The 16,161-nt window shown below is 39.7% G+C and overlaps 1 protein-coding gene and 1 long non-coding RNA gene across 4 annotated transcripts in view; one reads left to right on the forward strand and one right to left on the reverse strand.

The window, feature by feature from the left end:
* Positions 1–16,161, reverse strand: part of LOC122839543 — a 74,672-nt gene that overhangs the window by 29,430 nt on the left and 29,081 nt on the right. The window contains exon 5 of one of the 3 annotated variants that reach the window (XR_006372053.1): positions 8,136–8,217. This is a non-coding gene — a long non-coding RNA (uncharacterized LOC122839543). Of the gene's footprint in view, positions 1–6,164; positions 8,218–10,417; positions 10,508–16,161 lie in introns of those variants that run through there. The other 2 variants (XR_006372052.1, XR_006372054.1) reach the window with 2 other exon arrangements.
* lrrc3 (leucine rich repeat containing 3) lies at positions 3,886–5,896 on the forward strand. Its single transcript, XM_044131221.1, has one exon. The coding sequence runs from the start codon at positions 4,208–4,210 to the stop codon at positions 4,997–4,999; it is 792 nt and encodes a 263-aa protein (XP_043987156.1). The 5' UTR covers positions 3,886–4,207; the 3' UTR covers positions 5,000–5,896.

Here is a 16,161-nt window from a genome sequence, read left to right on the forward strand (position 1 = left end):
CAACTGAAGGCAACAGTAACTTTAATAACCCTAAACCAACACTGTGGGCCTGGGAGACACATAATCCCATTTTAACTTATAGACAGTAATAAAAAACCTTAAAGGCTTTCTCTCCCTTTAGTTTCTCCCTTTAGTTTGTACTTTTACTACGTCAGGAGTGTAAATACGCCATAATGGGATTTAGCCTCGTTAGCTTCGTCTGACTGGTTTAGAAACGCCTAAAGTTTCTCTCTGCCTCCTTTCTCCTCTGGTCGAGAATGAAGTGCTTTCTGCCGTTAAACTCTCCGCCGCGCGGCGCCTGATTTCCTGCGGTTGGACTTCAACGCAGAAGTGAGGGGAGCTTCATTATCCAGGCCGGGAAATTCATTCTGCTCACTGCACGGCAAGCAGCACTTCTTCCCCTCGACTGTGTGCAGCTGATAAATTCAAACATTCACACCTTCTTATCTGAACACTTGCATTCTCATTCCAGCGACACGAGAACGACTGAAAGATGCAAACTGTGAGAGGGTGATACCATCTTCCATCAGATTAGAGCGAGGCGATACGGCCCGCTGCTCTTCGTCACAAACGGACAGGAATTTGGCATCAATGTACCTCCATAAAGACCTCAGGTCATCTGGACTATGTAGTCAGTTAATTGGTTTAATACATCAATATTTATGGGTGAAAAGAAAACTTTTATGTCATATTTTACTGTATTTCCAGCTTGGAGTTCAGTAAATCCTGTTGTCCACTAGGAGGCAGTGCAGCCACTCAACATCCAACTAGCTTAACCAAACACTTAGTCAGCTCAGAACTAAATATATTCAGTTTAACTAACTTTAGCTAACTATAATTGGCTAAACATATTTAGCTAACTAAATATATATTCAATTACCTAATTTAAATATTTGATCAAGTCTGAGCTAGCTGAATATTTATCTATCTAAAAGATAAATATATTATCTAGATATATTTAAATACTAGCTAAATATATCTAGTTATATTGCTAGTACTACATAGTATTTAAATCAAAAATAGCTCATTTTAATTATGACTCTATCTAAAGCTGCTCCAATTAGCAAGTTTCCCAGGAATGAAGCCGCCATAAAGCAGAAAAACCTGATAGAATCCAGCAAATAGACAGATCCATTTACAGCTTTTAGACGGTGAAACTGGAGTGAGAATAATTTCTGCATCTGGTAATAAACTCTGTCAGCTTTTAATGATAATAAACACACATAAAAACCATCGATAACAATGTGAAATACCCAGCAACCTGCAGCTCCCACAAACATCAAATGTGTTGCATAATTTCCCCAAATTAAGTCTGGGGAGTTGAGAACAATCCATCATGTCGGCCGGATCACCAGAACCTCGGCGGCGGGCCGGGACCAGCGAAAAGCCCTGGAGCTGAAGCGACACCTGGAATGCTGGGAACCGCTGACCTACATTGGATTTACATGAGGGGATTGCAAATGGAAGAGCTCATTTTGCTCCTTTTCTTTCCAAAGGGAAGGTCATCTGAAAGACTTTCTGCTAAAACCTTTTCTGAAAACGGTTTATTCAACAGACCTGCTGCGTTTTGTTTCTGATGCTCGGATGTAAAAAAACGAGCTGTGCAGTAGAAAGCTGGTCTGAAAACAGACAAAACCTGCTTTAAATGTGTCTGTGTGCTGAAAACCAAAGTCCTGTTCTGTACAGAACAAACTTCAAAATAAGAGCATGAATATAGACGGTTAACTAAAATTTCACCAGAGATGTCAAACTTTATCCAACTGATAGTTTACAAATCAGAGCTCTAGATCTATTTAAGGGTTAATGTGCTTTTCCATAAACGTTAAGGTGCTAAATAAAAAATTAGCTTTCATATTAGCAAATAGTTTTCACCAAAGCCCAAAGAACAAGAGTGAAACCACAAACAGACAACAGAATTAAAAATAGAAAGTGACTTTCAGAGAGTAATAAAAAGTTTCCTTATTTTCCAGACATAAATCACAATTATGATAATCAGGAATATCTAAACTTTCCTTAATGAAGACCTGAATTAGTGTCTTCATTTTTAAGCTAACATTTTCAAAGTTAGCAAAAATGCTAAATGAGAAATTAGCAACGCTATTAGCGGGAGAAAACGCGAGCAGCCTTTTTACCAAATACTTTCTTACACTTACTGTAGAGCTGGATAATAAATCAATAATCTATAATTGAGACAGACTTGTGATCAATGTCCAGAGAAAACACAGAACCGCACGGCATTCTGGGGATGATCTCAATTTGAGCAAATCCAGGTTGGAGGAATCAACTCCAGCGCTCTTTGGTTGCCTAGCAACGGCCTGCTGAGTAACTGATGAAGTTTGAAGTTCCCCCACTGCGCCTCATAACTGCTCAAAAATAACAACAACCAGAGAGAAAATGGATAAAACAGGAAAGGTCACGCCACCAGCTTGACAGAATTTCAAATATTTGGAGCAATATCTGGTCCTCTTGGTTGGATTCAACCGAACTGAGCCGAGGTTTGGAGGCGGACCAGAGTTTGATTAGCATTCAAACGAACCGGACTTTCTAGACAACCGGACTGGAGTTGCATTAAGAGGAACGAAAGGTGGGAATTCACTCTAAATATGTTCGATGGGAGGATCCAGGTCTTCATTGGAGAAACTTTGAATTTCCAGGTCATGTTTGTGTGCCACCATAACCAGTTATTTTTATTCCAGGTCCAGTGTCTCAGGTTTCTAATCTCTCTTATGGGCTCTTACTGTGTCATTCCCATCACTTCTGCTATCTAGTGGTCAGCCTACATGTAGCAACCGACTGCAAATCACATCCATCCCCATTTCTAGTTTACATATTGAGTAAATGACATTAAATTGAACAGTTACTGCATGGTGATGAGTTTCCATGTGAAACTGTTCAAAAAAGAAACCAGCTGCTAACATGAAGGCTGACATCTTGATGCAGCTGGAATAATCAATAACTCACCGCAGACCTAATCTTTCAAAATTTAACCATCAGTTTAAAGAAGTTGGCTCCACAGAAGCTGCTCAGTGATCCTGGTGCTCCAGGTTCGCTGAGCGCCAGGATCAGCGAACCTGGAGCTAATTGGAGGAGGAGGAGGAGGAGACAGAGAGGGAGGTGCAGCAGGCAGATGGGAGGAGAACAGCAGCTCAGTCTGCGCTCAGTTCAGGGAGACGAAGCTCCGCGTTCACCTGCTCCATCTTTCAACAAGTGAAAACGAGAGAAACGGATTTCCTCCACAACAAACGGCGAAACTCATCCTGCCTCTTTCCATCTGAGCTGGAAAAACCAGAGGAGCTCCAAACGTTTCCATCAATAATAAGAAGAAGAAGCTTCAACTCGTTCGGTGAGCAACTTTAGACGATCTTCAATTATTTTAGAAACGTTTTACTTCCTAGAAATGATTCCTGAATCTTAAAACTGAATGAAGTTAACATTAAACTGGTGAGATTTAATGTTTTACCTCCTGCAGAGTCAGAATAACAGCAGCAGGACGCCCCCCTCCTGTTAGAAACCTTAAAGTAGGAGCCGTTGTGTGCGGTTTGGATGAGGAGATCCTCAGCGGATGACCTCAGACTCAGCCGGGGTTCATAGTGAGAGCCACTCCTGCAGGACAGACCGAGTAAATTTAGAGTCTCTGGCTATTCTTATCGGGGAGGCGGCGGTCCTGAAGAGACGGGAGCGCTGCAGGAAGAGGAGACGCTCGCTCCTTTCTGTCCAGCTGTGAAATCACATAATTAAGACTGAGGCGAGACGTTACGCCCGGCCTAATTGCATGAGAAAACGCAGGTGATGACCTGCATGTAAGTCCTCCTGCTGCTTTATGAGATTTGTACGAAAGGATTCATTCTCTTTAATCACATTATCCGTTTTGTAAGCACTGTGAGGACGCTATTAACTCTGCAGATTGAAAAAAACAACACAGGAGTTGAGTCTGGATTTAAATAATAACCGTTTTGTTTTCTTTCCAGAACTCGACACGATGTTTGGAATCCGGCGTTTTTCCCTTTGGTAATCTGGAGATTACAGCTTTCCACTGGAATATGTTCTGGATGAAACATGCATCAAAAGACTGTTTAGGATCGATTTTAATGGAGTATCTCAAGATAAGATTCCACGTTTCCACAGATGAACTGCTAATTTTGTCTTACTAAAGTCTGATGAGGGAGACGATCAGGCCGGACCATGAAGTCTTCTGCCTGACAGGACGATGTGGAAGTCCCTGCTGATTATGCAGGACGTTGCGAGGCCTCGGATGTTTGGCTTCGCCCTGCTGTGGGGCGTGATTCTCCTCCATAACGCGTCCGTGACGGCGTGTCCCTCCAGCTGCCACTGCATGGAGAAGAACAGCTTGACGGTGGTCCAATGCATGTCTCGCAACCTGGAGAGGATCCCCACTGACCTTCCCAGGGACACAGTCGTCCTGCTTTTGGCAGCCAACCACATCACCCACATTCCCAACCACGCCTTCAGAGAGCTGCACTACCTGCAGGAGTTGGACCTGTCCAACAACGACATCGAGACGGTGGACATGGGCGCGTTCCTGGGCGTCTCCGACAGCCTCCTGGTGCTGGATCTATCCAACAATCACATCCAGAGCGTCCCCAAGGAGGCGTTCGCCCGCCTGCGGGCCAAAATCAGCCTCTCCAACAACCCGTGGCACTGCGAATGCACGCTGCAGGAGGTGCTGCGGGAGCTGCGGCTGGACCCGGAGACGGTCAACGAGGTGATCTGCCACACGGCGGTGCAGGAGGAGTACGCCGGCAAGCCGGTCATCCAGGTGCTGGACTCAGGGATCAACTTCTGCAACTTCCACCACAAGACGACCGACGTGGCCATGTTCGTCACCATGTTCGGCTGGTTCACCATGGTGATCGCGTACGTGATCTACTACGTCAGACACAATCAGGAGGACGCCAGGAGGCACCTGGAGTACCTCAAGTCACTGCCCAGCAACTCTCAGATCAGCAAGGACTTTGACACCATCAGTACGGTTCTTTAACAGGAGACGAGTGCGACGGCCGGAGGAAGCGTTTAGACACACCACGATGTACGCAGAGTTCTGGGAAAACTGTCCTGGTACGGTCACCACCAACCTTCACGATGGAACAAAAGCTTTTCTGATTGGTTGAGTATCCCGACATTTTCTACCAGTCATAATAACGGCTCATAATTTCTGTTTGCAAACACAACATTCAAACCTACAGATTATTTTACTTGGGTTACATTAACAACCTACTCTGACTCTTGGTGGAGGGAAAAGCCGGAATCAATCTGACAACCTTTGAGCGGAGGACTTTTCCCAGAGTAGCTACAGTGTGAGAGGTTTTTAAAATAAATCAGTAAATACCAGGCTGCTGTCACACCTGGAGGTCCAGTAGACTCTGTTAGGAACCAAAACGGCAACATCTGCTCCATCTCAATCTGCTGCGGTTCTCTTTCTCTCTGCTCCGAGTCAAACCAACAAACCCTTTGAGTAACCTGTTCCCCTCTTCACCTGTGGGGGCGCTGCGCCAAAAATCACTGAAGGAAACAATCAAAAACCTCTGAAGAAGACACTGCGAACAACGAAATCCAAACAAAACTGATTTTAGGCTGTAGGACTTTCCTTTTGTCTTTGCCTAAAGACCACGAGCCATTTCTCCCGCTAGCGCTAGGCTAACAAGTTTATTTTGGTTGTATTTACCCAGAATGCCCTGCACAATAGTCCATTTCCTGCTTTTGGAGCATTTCCTGTCAGCTTGGTGTTCACATATGAACTCAAACAGAACCAGAGTTCACTTCAACCAAACCGAGACCAAAGTTTGTAGGGAGACCAGAGTTAGCTTTTTAGGTTTTATTACACATTCACACTTACCCGAAACGAACCAGGACTAGAGTTTGCAGTTGTCCCACCACCACCTGCATAACAAAAAAACCTAAACTAGTTTTTTATGACTAGAAGAAACTAAATTTAGCTACATGGAAATATTTCCAGTTGCAAATACAGACAATAAAACAGCTAATTAAAAAGTTAGTTGCACTAAAACTAAAGCACTAATCCTAAAAACAGGTTCCACTAACACTAAAGAGCTAAACCAACTCAGTACTTGGCGGACGCTAATGCTACAGTGTTAAATTCAACCATTTTGAGCAGTGGACACTGCCAAGTAATATGTTAGATATGCTAAAACATTAGCTAAACTAATGCTAAAACAATCATCCAACATGGTGTTTATCAGTAGCTAATGTGCTAAATTTAACCATTTGGGGCAGTGGGTGCCGCTAACTAAAACGTTAGTTGTGCTAACCCTAAAACAAGTTTGATCATTTATATTAGTGAGCCTGTAATTTTACCTTTTACTTGTGCATCATTTCAACATGGATGTAAAAACAGACTTTGCAGAAATTAGCTAATGCTAATTTGTGTAGGAAAATATGCAGGTGGAACAAGTTAGGAAAAAACTAGTATTTTATTAAAAAACACAAAAAAACTTTAGAAAATAGATCCTCCAGTCTCCTTCATGGTCTGGCTGTCGACTCCAGAAACAGAAGCTCCAGATATTATTTCTCTGTGCTCACAGTCTAACTGCTACAGCTGCAGGTGTGGAGAGTTTAACTTTTGTTATGGGATGTAATCACCGTTAAACTCAGATTAACACTTTATCTGCCAGGGTTAATGTTTCATTCTAATACATTCCTTAATCTGAACATTTTAACCAATTTTCACAGTAAAATAAAATCCATTTTGAAACTATTATGTAAACTTTCAGATTGGCTGCCAGTCAAATTTATCAAGCTGCTTAGCTCATCAAGCTAGCACAGCATGGCTAACTAAAATCAGAAGGTATCAGAAGGTTTAACACTTATGCTAAACAAAGGGTAATAATTATTGAACATTATAAAAGTTGATTTTTATTTACATATTTTGTAAATTTTGAGTGTTGTGTTTGCCATCGATACGACTTCATGGCACTTTATTGTTGCTTTTAAGTGAGAAATCTTTTGCAGGTCAGAGATGATGAGGAGCAACATGTCAGGAAGATTAAATAATCTGATTACAACCTTCATGAAAAAGTAAGAGCTGAAATAAATGCTGAAGGTTCCAGAAGGAAACTCAAACACAGTACAGCAAATGATTTGGGGAATTTATTGTGAATAAAATAGATTGCTTTGTTTTAGATAACTCAGAAAGATGAACAAACATTTTTTGATATTTATCAGCTCTTATTCTGAAATATGAGAACTCATCTGTTATTTCTAAACCAAGTTCAACAAAACCTCTATGCCAGCTGGAGAAGAAAAGCACAAAATAAGGCAGGCCTGTTAAACCTTCTCATTAGTTCTGATGTGTTTTTACTGAACAGATTTCTGATGATGCTTTGATGTGATTGAATCGTGAAAGTGGAGGGGAAGGCCGGAGTCTCCTGGTCGCTTTGCTGCGGCTGATTTATGCAGCAGATGTCCCCAAGTCAAGGTGAAGACGATTTTACGAGCTACGCGCTAATTTATGAAGCTGCTCCAGACGCTAGCATAAAACAGCAAAGCTTCAAATAAACTGGAGAGCTTTTAGAAATGATGCTCCTTATGGAGACAACAGATTATTTACAAAACAAAAGGTTTCCAGATTTTTTATTCTTTTTAATGCACTTTGAAATCATTGAGATTTCTGGAGCCCGTCGTTGGATTTAGAGTAAATCCTAAACTTTGACTTTTTAATCTTTAATGTGTGATAATGTATCGAACGCTCTCCACAGCCTTGGACGTTTCCAACTGTTTGAACCTGCTTGATTCCTGCAGATCTAATATGTTGGACTTGGTACATAAATTACAAGCAAACAGCTGCTGATCTGGACAACAGGAGGACATTATGGTTCTTTTACAGCTGCTACACTTTATCTACCTGATACTCCATTTTTTATTTTTTACTGCCAATATTCGGTGTCCTTGTAAAGATTTACGCGTTTTTAGCTGCAGTTTTCTTTCCATAAAGTGGAAATATGTTTATTTAAACAGAAATATGATTTGGAGTCTATGCAAAGGAAGGATTTATTTGTTGTAGCGGCAGCGATGACCAGATGTTTGGATCTGAACTGTTAATTTTATCACGTTGTAAAGAAAATCTGGAAATGAAAATAACGTGATTCTGGTCGCCTCACCTGCTGCTTGTTTGGCTGCAGAAGTTCAAATGTTCACGTTGACTCCAGAAATGCTTCAACGTTCATCTACGGAGGACTCATCCTGCCAAAATTAGCAATAAAAATAGAAATAAATAAAAGTCTTGAAGAAATAATTAACAGTCCCTGAAGGTTTATTTTTTTCCCCCCAATCAAAGTCACTGATTTTGTAACTTAGAAATATTTGCCATAATTTTTCCTTCACAATCAACATATAGAATAAAAAACTGACAGATTGGGCCCACAAACATTTATACTCTTTACATTTTTGCCACGTTTCACAGCGAACTATAACTTAACATCAATAAAAGCTGGTCTTCATAAAGAAATATTCAGATATTGATCACTAATCATGATTATTCATGCCCAGAAGAGAAGGGATTTGTTTTTCAACTTACCATAATTTAACCTTGATTTATTGATTAAGCAAAATATGTAAACAAAACTGTGAATTAGTTTGAAAAAGTCCATTTGCTACTCTCAGTGCCAACTGTCCCAATGAGCAACTTTCAAATATTAAAAACCATAAAAAAACAGAACTACAGCATTATTAGAACAAGGTTAACATGAGAAAAGATCAAATAGAAACAATATTAAAACTGCTAAATCAAATTCAGCAATAAAATAAAACCACAGAGAACAAGAGATAAACAAATACAAACATGTAAATTATGTCAACATTAAAGTTTTGCTCCAGGCTTGTAATCTTAAGGGAAGATCTAATCTGAAATGAAGTTAGCGCGTTAGCATTAGTAGCTAGTGCTAATGTTTATGATTGATGCTCTTTTCCTGGAAAGTTTTGTGGCAAACAGATTTTTCTCTCAAGTCCAAATAATTCAGTTTTACAATAATTTGTCCAAAGAATTTATTTAAATAAATTCAGATTTTTGTCTTTTGCTCCGACTTTCATGTTTTTCTTGAAAAAAGTTCCCTCCTCCCATTTTCTTTAGTATGAATTGTTTGGTTGTATTACTGAAATATTTCAATATTGTTGAAACTGAAAGTTAAGTTAGGAAACGTTGAGTAAAAATAAAAACAGAGAATATCAAAGTTGGTTTATGATTTGATGAATAAACTCCAGCTCCAAACATAAATTCAAACTTATCATCATGTTTGATATTTTTTCAGGGTTTGGCCTCGGTGTAGATGTGACTGGTGTTTTTTGAGGTGGTATGTTGGGGGTAAATTGTGTCCAAGTGCCTTTCCTCTGGGATTTCTGCGCCGCAGCACTGTGCAGGACGACGGGCAGCTGCTGTCTGTCTGTCTGTCCACTGCAGCCATCAGAGGCGGAAAACGTTTCTAAACGTCGATGTTTGGTGTTTTTTGTGCTCTAACTGTACCTGCTGTCACGTGTCGACCTACGTAGTCGTTTAAATAAATGAAAACTAATAATTTATGACAAATCCACACTAATTTCACGTACTGTATTCTGTCTGTCAGTCTGTGAGGTTTTAACAGAGTCGTGTTGCATATTTTATGTTTTTCTGTTAATTTATAAATTGCAGTCTTTGGATACTTTATGAATGTTATAAAGTAAATCGACGTCTTTACAAACTTTGACTGGTCTGATTATTGCATTCCAATAATTACTTTGTTTTGTTTTTATTTTTGTGGAGCAGTAAAATAAAAAGTTTCACCAACACAATTCAAAGCTTGATTTGATTTGATTTTTGTGCCGTCATGTTTATCTGGAGTCCTGTGAAGCACAACGTGCTTCAGGTTTTATTCAGTCTGATTTATGTAAACATTTTGACTTTATTCTGGTAATTTTATGAACTTATTCTCATAGTTTCATTTTTATTTTTTCTTATTAATACCCTAATATTCTGTAAAAAAAGAAACATAGAAAAAATAAAATACGGACAGTAAAAATAAACATAAATATAAAATCTAAATGTATTAAGGAAAATATTAATTAATTATTTAGTAAAACTAAAATTTACATATTAAGATGTAAATAAGATTATATTTTGAGAGCAAATAAAAGCAAAACCTCTGAAAGAATGGTTTGGAAAAGTAAATACCAAATTAAAATATTTCAAGAAGAAATCTGAAACTTAATCAATGATCTTATTGATTGATCTTATTGATCCTATTGATTGATCTTATTGATCTTATTGAGTGAAAAACAGCTGAATGTTTTATTGAGGTTTTAACTGTTAAACATTCAGAAATTACATTTATATTTTGAGTTTGATAAACCAGAAGAATTTTTAAAAATATTTTAATCAAGGTAAAAATCCTTTTTTCCAAGTTTCAGCTGGTTCTGCTGAGAGCTGCCGGGTCGTGTCTGATAAACGGGTCAGAACCAGGAGGAGTCCGAATGCAGGAGGTTTCCTCCATCCCTGATGAAGCTGTAATTCAGTTAGAAATGTAAAATACATCCAGTGATTGCAGATGATTTCCAGACGCAGCAAACAGAGAAGAAGTTTAAAAACATGAACTCCTGTTTTTTAAAACTCTTCGTTTATCAGCCCGGCTCAGGCATCTGGTTTATTCCTCACTTGTTTCCACATTACGCTTCCGGCGCGACCCCAACATGACCCCAATTTGGAGACATTTTGCTCCTTTCAGGCGTTTTCTGAATGAGATTCTTTACTTTGTTTATTTTTAACGGAGGTTTTCATGCAGAAGTTTTTGTATTAGACAAGCTGTTTCTGTTCTTATCTGAGGTATTTATTGTCTTGTTTGTTAAACCTTATTAAAAAATAAAGTGTTTTCTTTAAGCTGTTAAACTGATTTTAACTGTTAAACACAATGGAGGGACTAAAAAATAGTTTTATGGGAATATACACGTTAAATTACCAACATATGAACAGTTCATTTAGAGATTTTATTCTCTTGGACGACCTGTGAGCAGCCTGTTCCCCTCCTGGCCTGTGGGGGCGCTGCACCAAGACCCACTGAAGGAAACGACACAAAAACCTCTGAAGAAGATGCTGTGAAATGTAAATAAAAATGGAGTGGCGTCAGATTTTAGTGGTTGTTTTAGGCTAAAAACCACGAGCCGTGCTAAGCTAGTGGGTTTGTTTTGGTTGTATTTACCCAGAATGCCGTGCGCTGGAGTCCACTTCGTGCTTCCTGAGCTTAGTGTTCACATATTGAAACCGAACCAGAGTTCACTTCAACCAAACCAAAAGCGAGGTTTGTAGTTGGATTATGGTTCACAGCTCACCAACCGAACCGGACTCTCCGGAGAAACGGACCGGAGTTGATTAAAGCGGCAGAAAAGTTAGAGGAAGAGTTTTAAAAAGAGGTTAATAAAAATATCCATGGCACCTTTCAGACTTATTTATAAGAAAGGTTTTGAAAAATCCTGCATTATTTTCCTTCCTTTTCACATTAAATTATTGAATTAAATAGTAAATTATTTGTTTTAATGCCGTAACAGAAAACGCTGACCCGTTCCTAACCTTGTTCCCTGCATGGATCCAGCAGCTGTTTGTATCTTCAGCACATCCAGTATCTGACTTCATTCCACTGCTACTTCATTTCCAGTCTGATGCAGTTTTATGAAAGAGGTCTTTCTAGGTGAGTGGCAGGTTGTGAACCCCATAATTTGCTCTCGACTTGCTCTGTGTGTTTGTGAGCGTCCAGAACAAACGTGAAAGTAAACAGCCTCACCGAGGCGTTCTGCTGGCCTGGAACCAGCCGGTCCGCTGCAGATCGATAAAACACTCATTACAGGGAGCCGGCAGAACGGCCCATTCAAAGGCCAGAGGTTCCAGCATACAGCAGTAATTACAGCCTTTGTTCGTCTCCCTGCAGTTTGTTGCTGGGTGAGGTAATGTTCGCCGCCTTCTGCAACTGCTCCTCTCCGCTTTTACAAATGATTCTGACACACAAATGCGTCTGGTCAGCAGGTTCCAAGTCCTAAGAGTCGAAATCCAGAGCAGAAGCTCGACAAGCGTCGATACCTGGGAACGCAAACTGCTCAGCTGCAGGGATTTATGGAGAACGGAACGGCAACCCGGAACGGCGACCCGGAACGGCGACCCGGAACGGCGACCCGGAACGGCGACCCGGAACGGCAACCCGGAACGGCGACCCGGAACGGCAACCCGGAACGGCGACCCGGAACGGCAACCCGGAACGGCAACCCGACCCGGCGACCCGACCCGGCGACCCGACCCAGTGACCCGACCCGGCGACCCGACCCAGTGACCCGTCTACCAGAGGAGAGTTTCAAAACATGCAGCAATGATTTGGGTTATTTAGACTTTACTAGGAGAAAGAAACAGGGCTTCATTTTAAAATCATTCACAAGTTTATAAATGTCACAGTCCCACAGCTTCCTAAATAAATGTTTTATAAACTAAATGTTTAGTTTGGTCAGTAGAACTACATCTGTAGTTAGCAGCTAAATATCTTGTTTGGAGCTAAATAGCTAATTAGTTTGAAGTTAAATACATAGTGAACAAACTAAATATTGACTCTGGAATCAAATAGAAAGCAAAATATCCAGCTTCCTAACTAAACAGCTTCAAACTAAATAATTGGCTGCAATTTAAATAATTATCAAGTTGAATATTTAGTTTACAAAATATTTTGCTCTGAATTACATATTTAACTTCAAACTAAAAGTTCAGAGCAAAGAAAGCTGGAAACTAAAATATTAGCTTGTTAATTATTCAGTTGCTGAATAATATTTGGCTCCAAACTAAATATTTAGTTTAAAAAATGTGACAGTTATAACTGAATGAAATGTCTTTGAAAATTGAGTCTGTTTTTTAAGAACCGGTCAAACAGACCAAATTATTTCAAATTTTTACTGCATAACTTTACGAACAAACAGATCACCTGCATGAAGCAAAACGCCGTCAGATTTGACATGTTTTGCTGTTATATCCAGTCTAACTGAGCGAAAACATGCAGCTTGTTTTAAACCTCAGCCTCTCTGAGTGACGCATACGGAGGTCAGAGGAGAAAATGTAAGTCTGTCCATAAAACAAGCCTCAAATACTAATGCTCCTGCAAGTATTAATGTGTAACAGCGTGTAACCCCACGGAGCGCCTGCAGCATCGCTGCTCCTGCATGCTCAACACAATGCTGCTCAGTTCCTCCTGCAGAGCAGCAGCCAGCAGAGGTCATGACCTCCAGAGCCATTAAACATGTGGCCACGTTATCCAAAACAATGCAGCATCACCCAAAACAACCTCAGTAATCATGCTCTGGGGAAATGTTGTGACTCTTAAAAATTGGTAAAATCAGGAGAATACAATCCCATAAGGAATTTAAGGAAGTATGTATGGAATGCCAGTAGTGCTGGGATTTAGGATCAGCACATAAAGACTGAGACAGTTCTTCAGGAAGTGTTTTAATTCTGAATAAAAACCAGAATGTAGTAAATAAAACCACCTCCATTATTCCCGTTGTCTTTATTTATTATTTCACTGTATTGTACTTAAGCGATGGTTTAGCATGATGGTAATATGTTGACATTTTCAAGACAAAGTGCCAGTTGGAATGAATATTGCTGAGTACAGATAAAGTACCTAATAAATATTCACATCCCTGTTCAGTTTTATTGTCTCTTACTGTAAATAGTTTATCATTAATACATAAATACACATGTCTAAAATTATTGTAAGATAATTTCAGAAATAACCCAACACTACCCCCATTCCTGTGACTCGTTACAATTTTTAATTACTCCACAGTATTTTATGTCAAACTTCAAAATAAGAGCATGAATATGAACGTCTAACCAAAACCAAAACGTAAACACTGATGTCAAACCTTGTTCAACTGAAAGTTAACAAAACACCGCTCAGGGAAGCCGAGTTTCAAAACCTTTACAAGTTAGCAATAATGCTAATGCACTAAAGCTAAAGCTAAAGAATATGAGGGAGAAAAAAGTTAAAGGCCTGAACTTAGCTTCTCCTAAGTTAAGTTTAAGCTTCAGCAATTTAGCGATGGGTGAATTGCTGAAGCACAAAATGAAAAATTAATCTAGTGGAAGCTAAATGGGCTAAAGAGAAAATCCAGATAAGCGTTTTCATGGCAGAAGTGGTGAAAGTATTTCGCCAGGATCTGTTTTGTGGTTAACATGATGGCATCTTATTGACCCTAACTCAAACAGAAACCCAGGTTTGGGTGAATTTGATAAAAAGCTGCTGCTGTGGTTCAGGAAGTGCTGAAAGTTGTCTCAGAGTCGGGGAACTAATTATAATGCAATTCTTTTCCACATATTGATTCCTTTCCCCATCTACCTGAACCAAGTAATTACATTTAACAGGAGGCTTTAATTCCCCTCTGAACCGCCGCCATGCTGGGGCCGAGTGAAGCCGCTCGCTAATGGCCGCTATAAGTGACAGCCCCCCTGCTGGGCCCCATCCTCTCTTCTTGATGAGCTTACCGCTCTGCGCCTCAACCAAGGCACAATAATTAGTGATTAACATGAGAGAAATGCACCTGGTTGCCCATCGACTCGCTGCGTCGCCTTTTCCACGCTTCGTCTTTCCAACCGGTGGCCTGGAATTAAAAGATTCTCAAACGTTTTCGGTAAAAACTTTGTAACTTCTGAATCTGCCTGACAACATGAAGTAGGCTAAAGGATCTCAAAGCAACACATAATTTCACATGTAAAAGAACAAAACGTGAAAGAGTTGAAGAGCTCTGAGGTTTTGGGATTTATCCACACAAAAATAAAATATTTATTTTTCAAAGTTATTCATTAATTTCTAAATGTCAGTTTGAACATAATTATTTTATTACCAACCAAAGTATGTAGTTTAGAAACTAAATATTTGGCTCTGAACTAAATAGTTAGGAAGCTAAATAGTTGCTATGCTAACTAAATGTTTAGCTTGCTAACATATTCGATACATGTTTAGTTTGAGGCTAAACATTTTCCTAGCAAGCTAAATATTTAACCTCAAACTAAATACTTTGCTTGATGAGTGAATATTTAACTTGCTAGCTAAATATTTTGCCTGATAAAACTTTGGTCTTAACTAACTATGTTGTCTTTAAATACTTAGTCTGAAGCTAAATATTTGGACTGCTACATGTTTAGCTTCCTAACTGAATATTTATTTTGAAGCTAAACATTTAGTCTAGCTACATTCTTCATTTGTTAACTGAATACTTAACTTGCAAGCTGGATGTTTAGCTTGGTAAATACATATTTTGTTTGTGACTAAATATTTAGTTTGTAGCTCAGTGTTTACTTAGCGAGCTACATATTTAGCCTCAAAATACATACCTAGATTGTAGCTAAATATTAAACTTGTTGACATGTGATCGCTTGCCTACTTGTTCAATAAAATATTTTAGTTTTAAAATGATGTTACTGAACGACCAGTAAAAATTAATACTTTTCCTCCTTTTTTAAGCTAAAGTTGTTCATTTTTGGCTGCAGATTTTATAAACGTCACCCAAAAGCTAATCCCAGATTAACGGCTAGCATTTCCATATCCATCTTGGCGTTGTGTTCACACACCTGCATGCTCCAAAAGGCAACAGGGAAAACCAAACTCCTGCTTTGTATTTGGTAATTATCAGTTAAATCATAGATTTGATCAGCAGCTGCTGGTTACACAAAGCAGACAAGCTGAGAAGTGAAAGTGAGGACTTTCTCTTTTTAGCACCACGATATTCTCACACGCTAAATCAGTACAAATCCACAAAGAGGCGCTCGTTCATCAAATATTCACAGATTTTTCATTCATTCATTCAACAGTTATGATTATCTGTCTCCACAGAAACAGAGTCCAAACTTCGTGTCTGAACGGCTGAGGTTTTCCCCGGCGGTAAAATTTGTGACTGTTTATAGTTTGTGACAGTTTGTGTCTCGCTGTGGCCCCGGCTCGCCCAGGTCTGGCCAGTCGGCGCCGTTTGGAGGGCGTTGGTAGCAGGTGGTGAGGCCGCTGCCAAGAAGGGTCGCAGTTTGATTTCCTGAAACGGTGAGCGTGTCCAGGCGCATCATCATGTCCTTGAACATGGCGACAAGCGACCGCATGTCAAAATCTGTCTGATGTCACAGATCATCAAGTCCTGGATGGT

The sequence above is a fragment of the Gambusia affinis genome, linkage group LG11, assembly GCF_019740435.1.
Source record: "Gambusia affinis linkage group LG11, SWU_Gaff_1.0, whole genome shotgun sequence".
In the NCBI taxonomy this organism is placed as follows: domain Eukaryota; kingdom Metazoa; phylum Chordata; class Actinopteri; order Cyprinodontiformes; family Poeciliidae; genus Gambusia; species Gambusia affinis.

What these genes read in the sequence shown, in the direction of transcription:
- lrrc3 (XM_044131221.1), top strand. Translation starts at nt 4,208, where the DNA reads ATGTGGAAGTCCCTGCTGATTATGCAGGACGTTGCGAGGCCTCGGATG.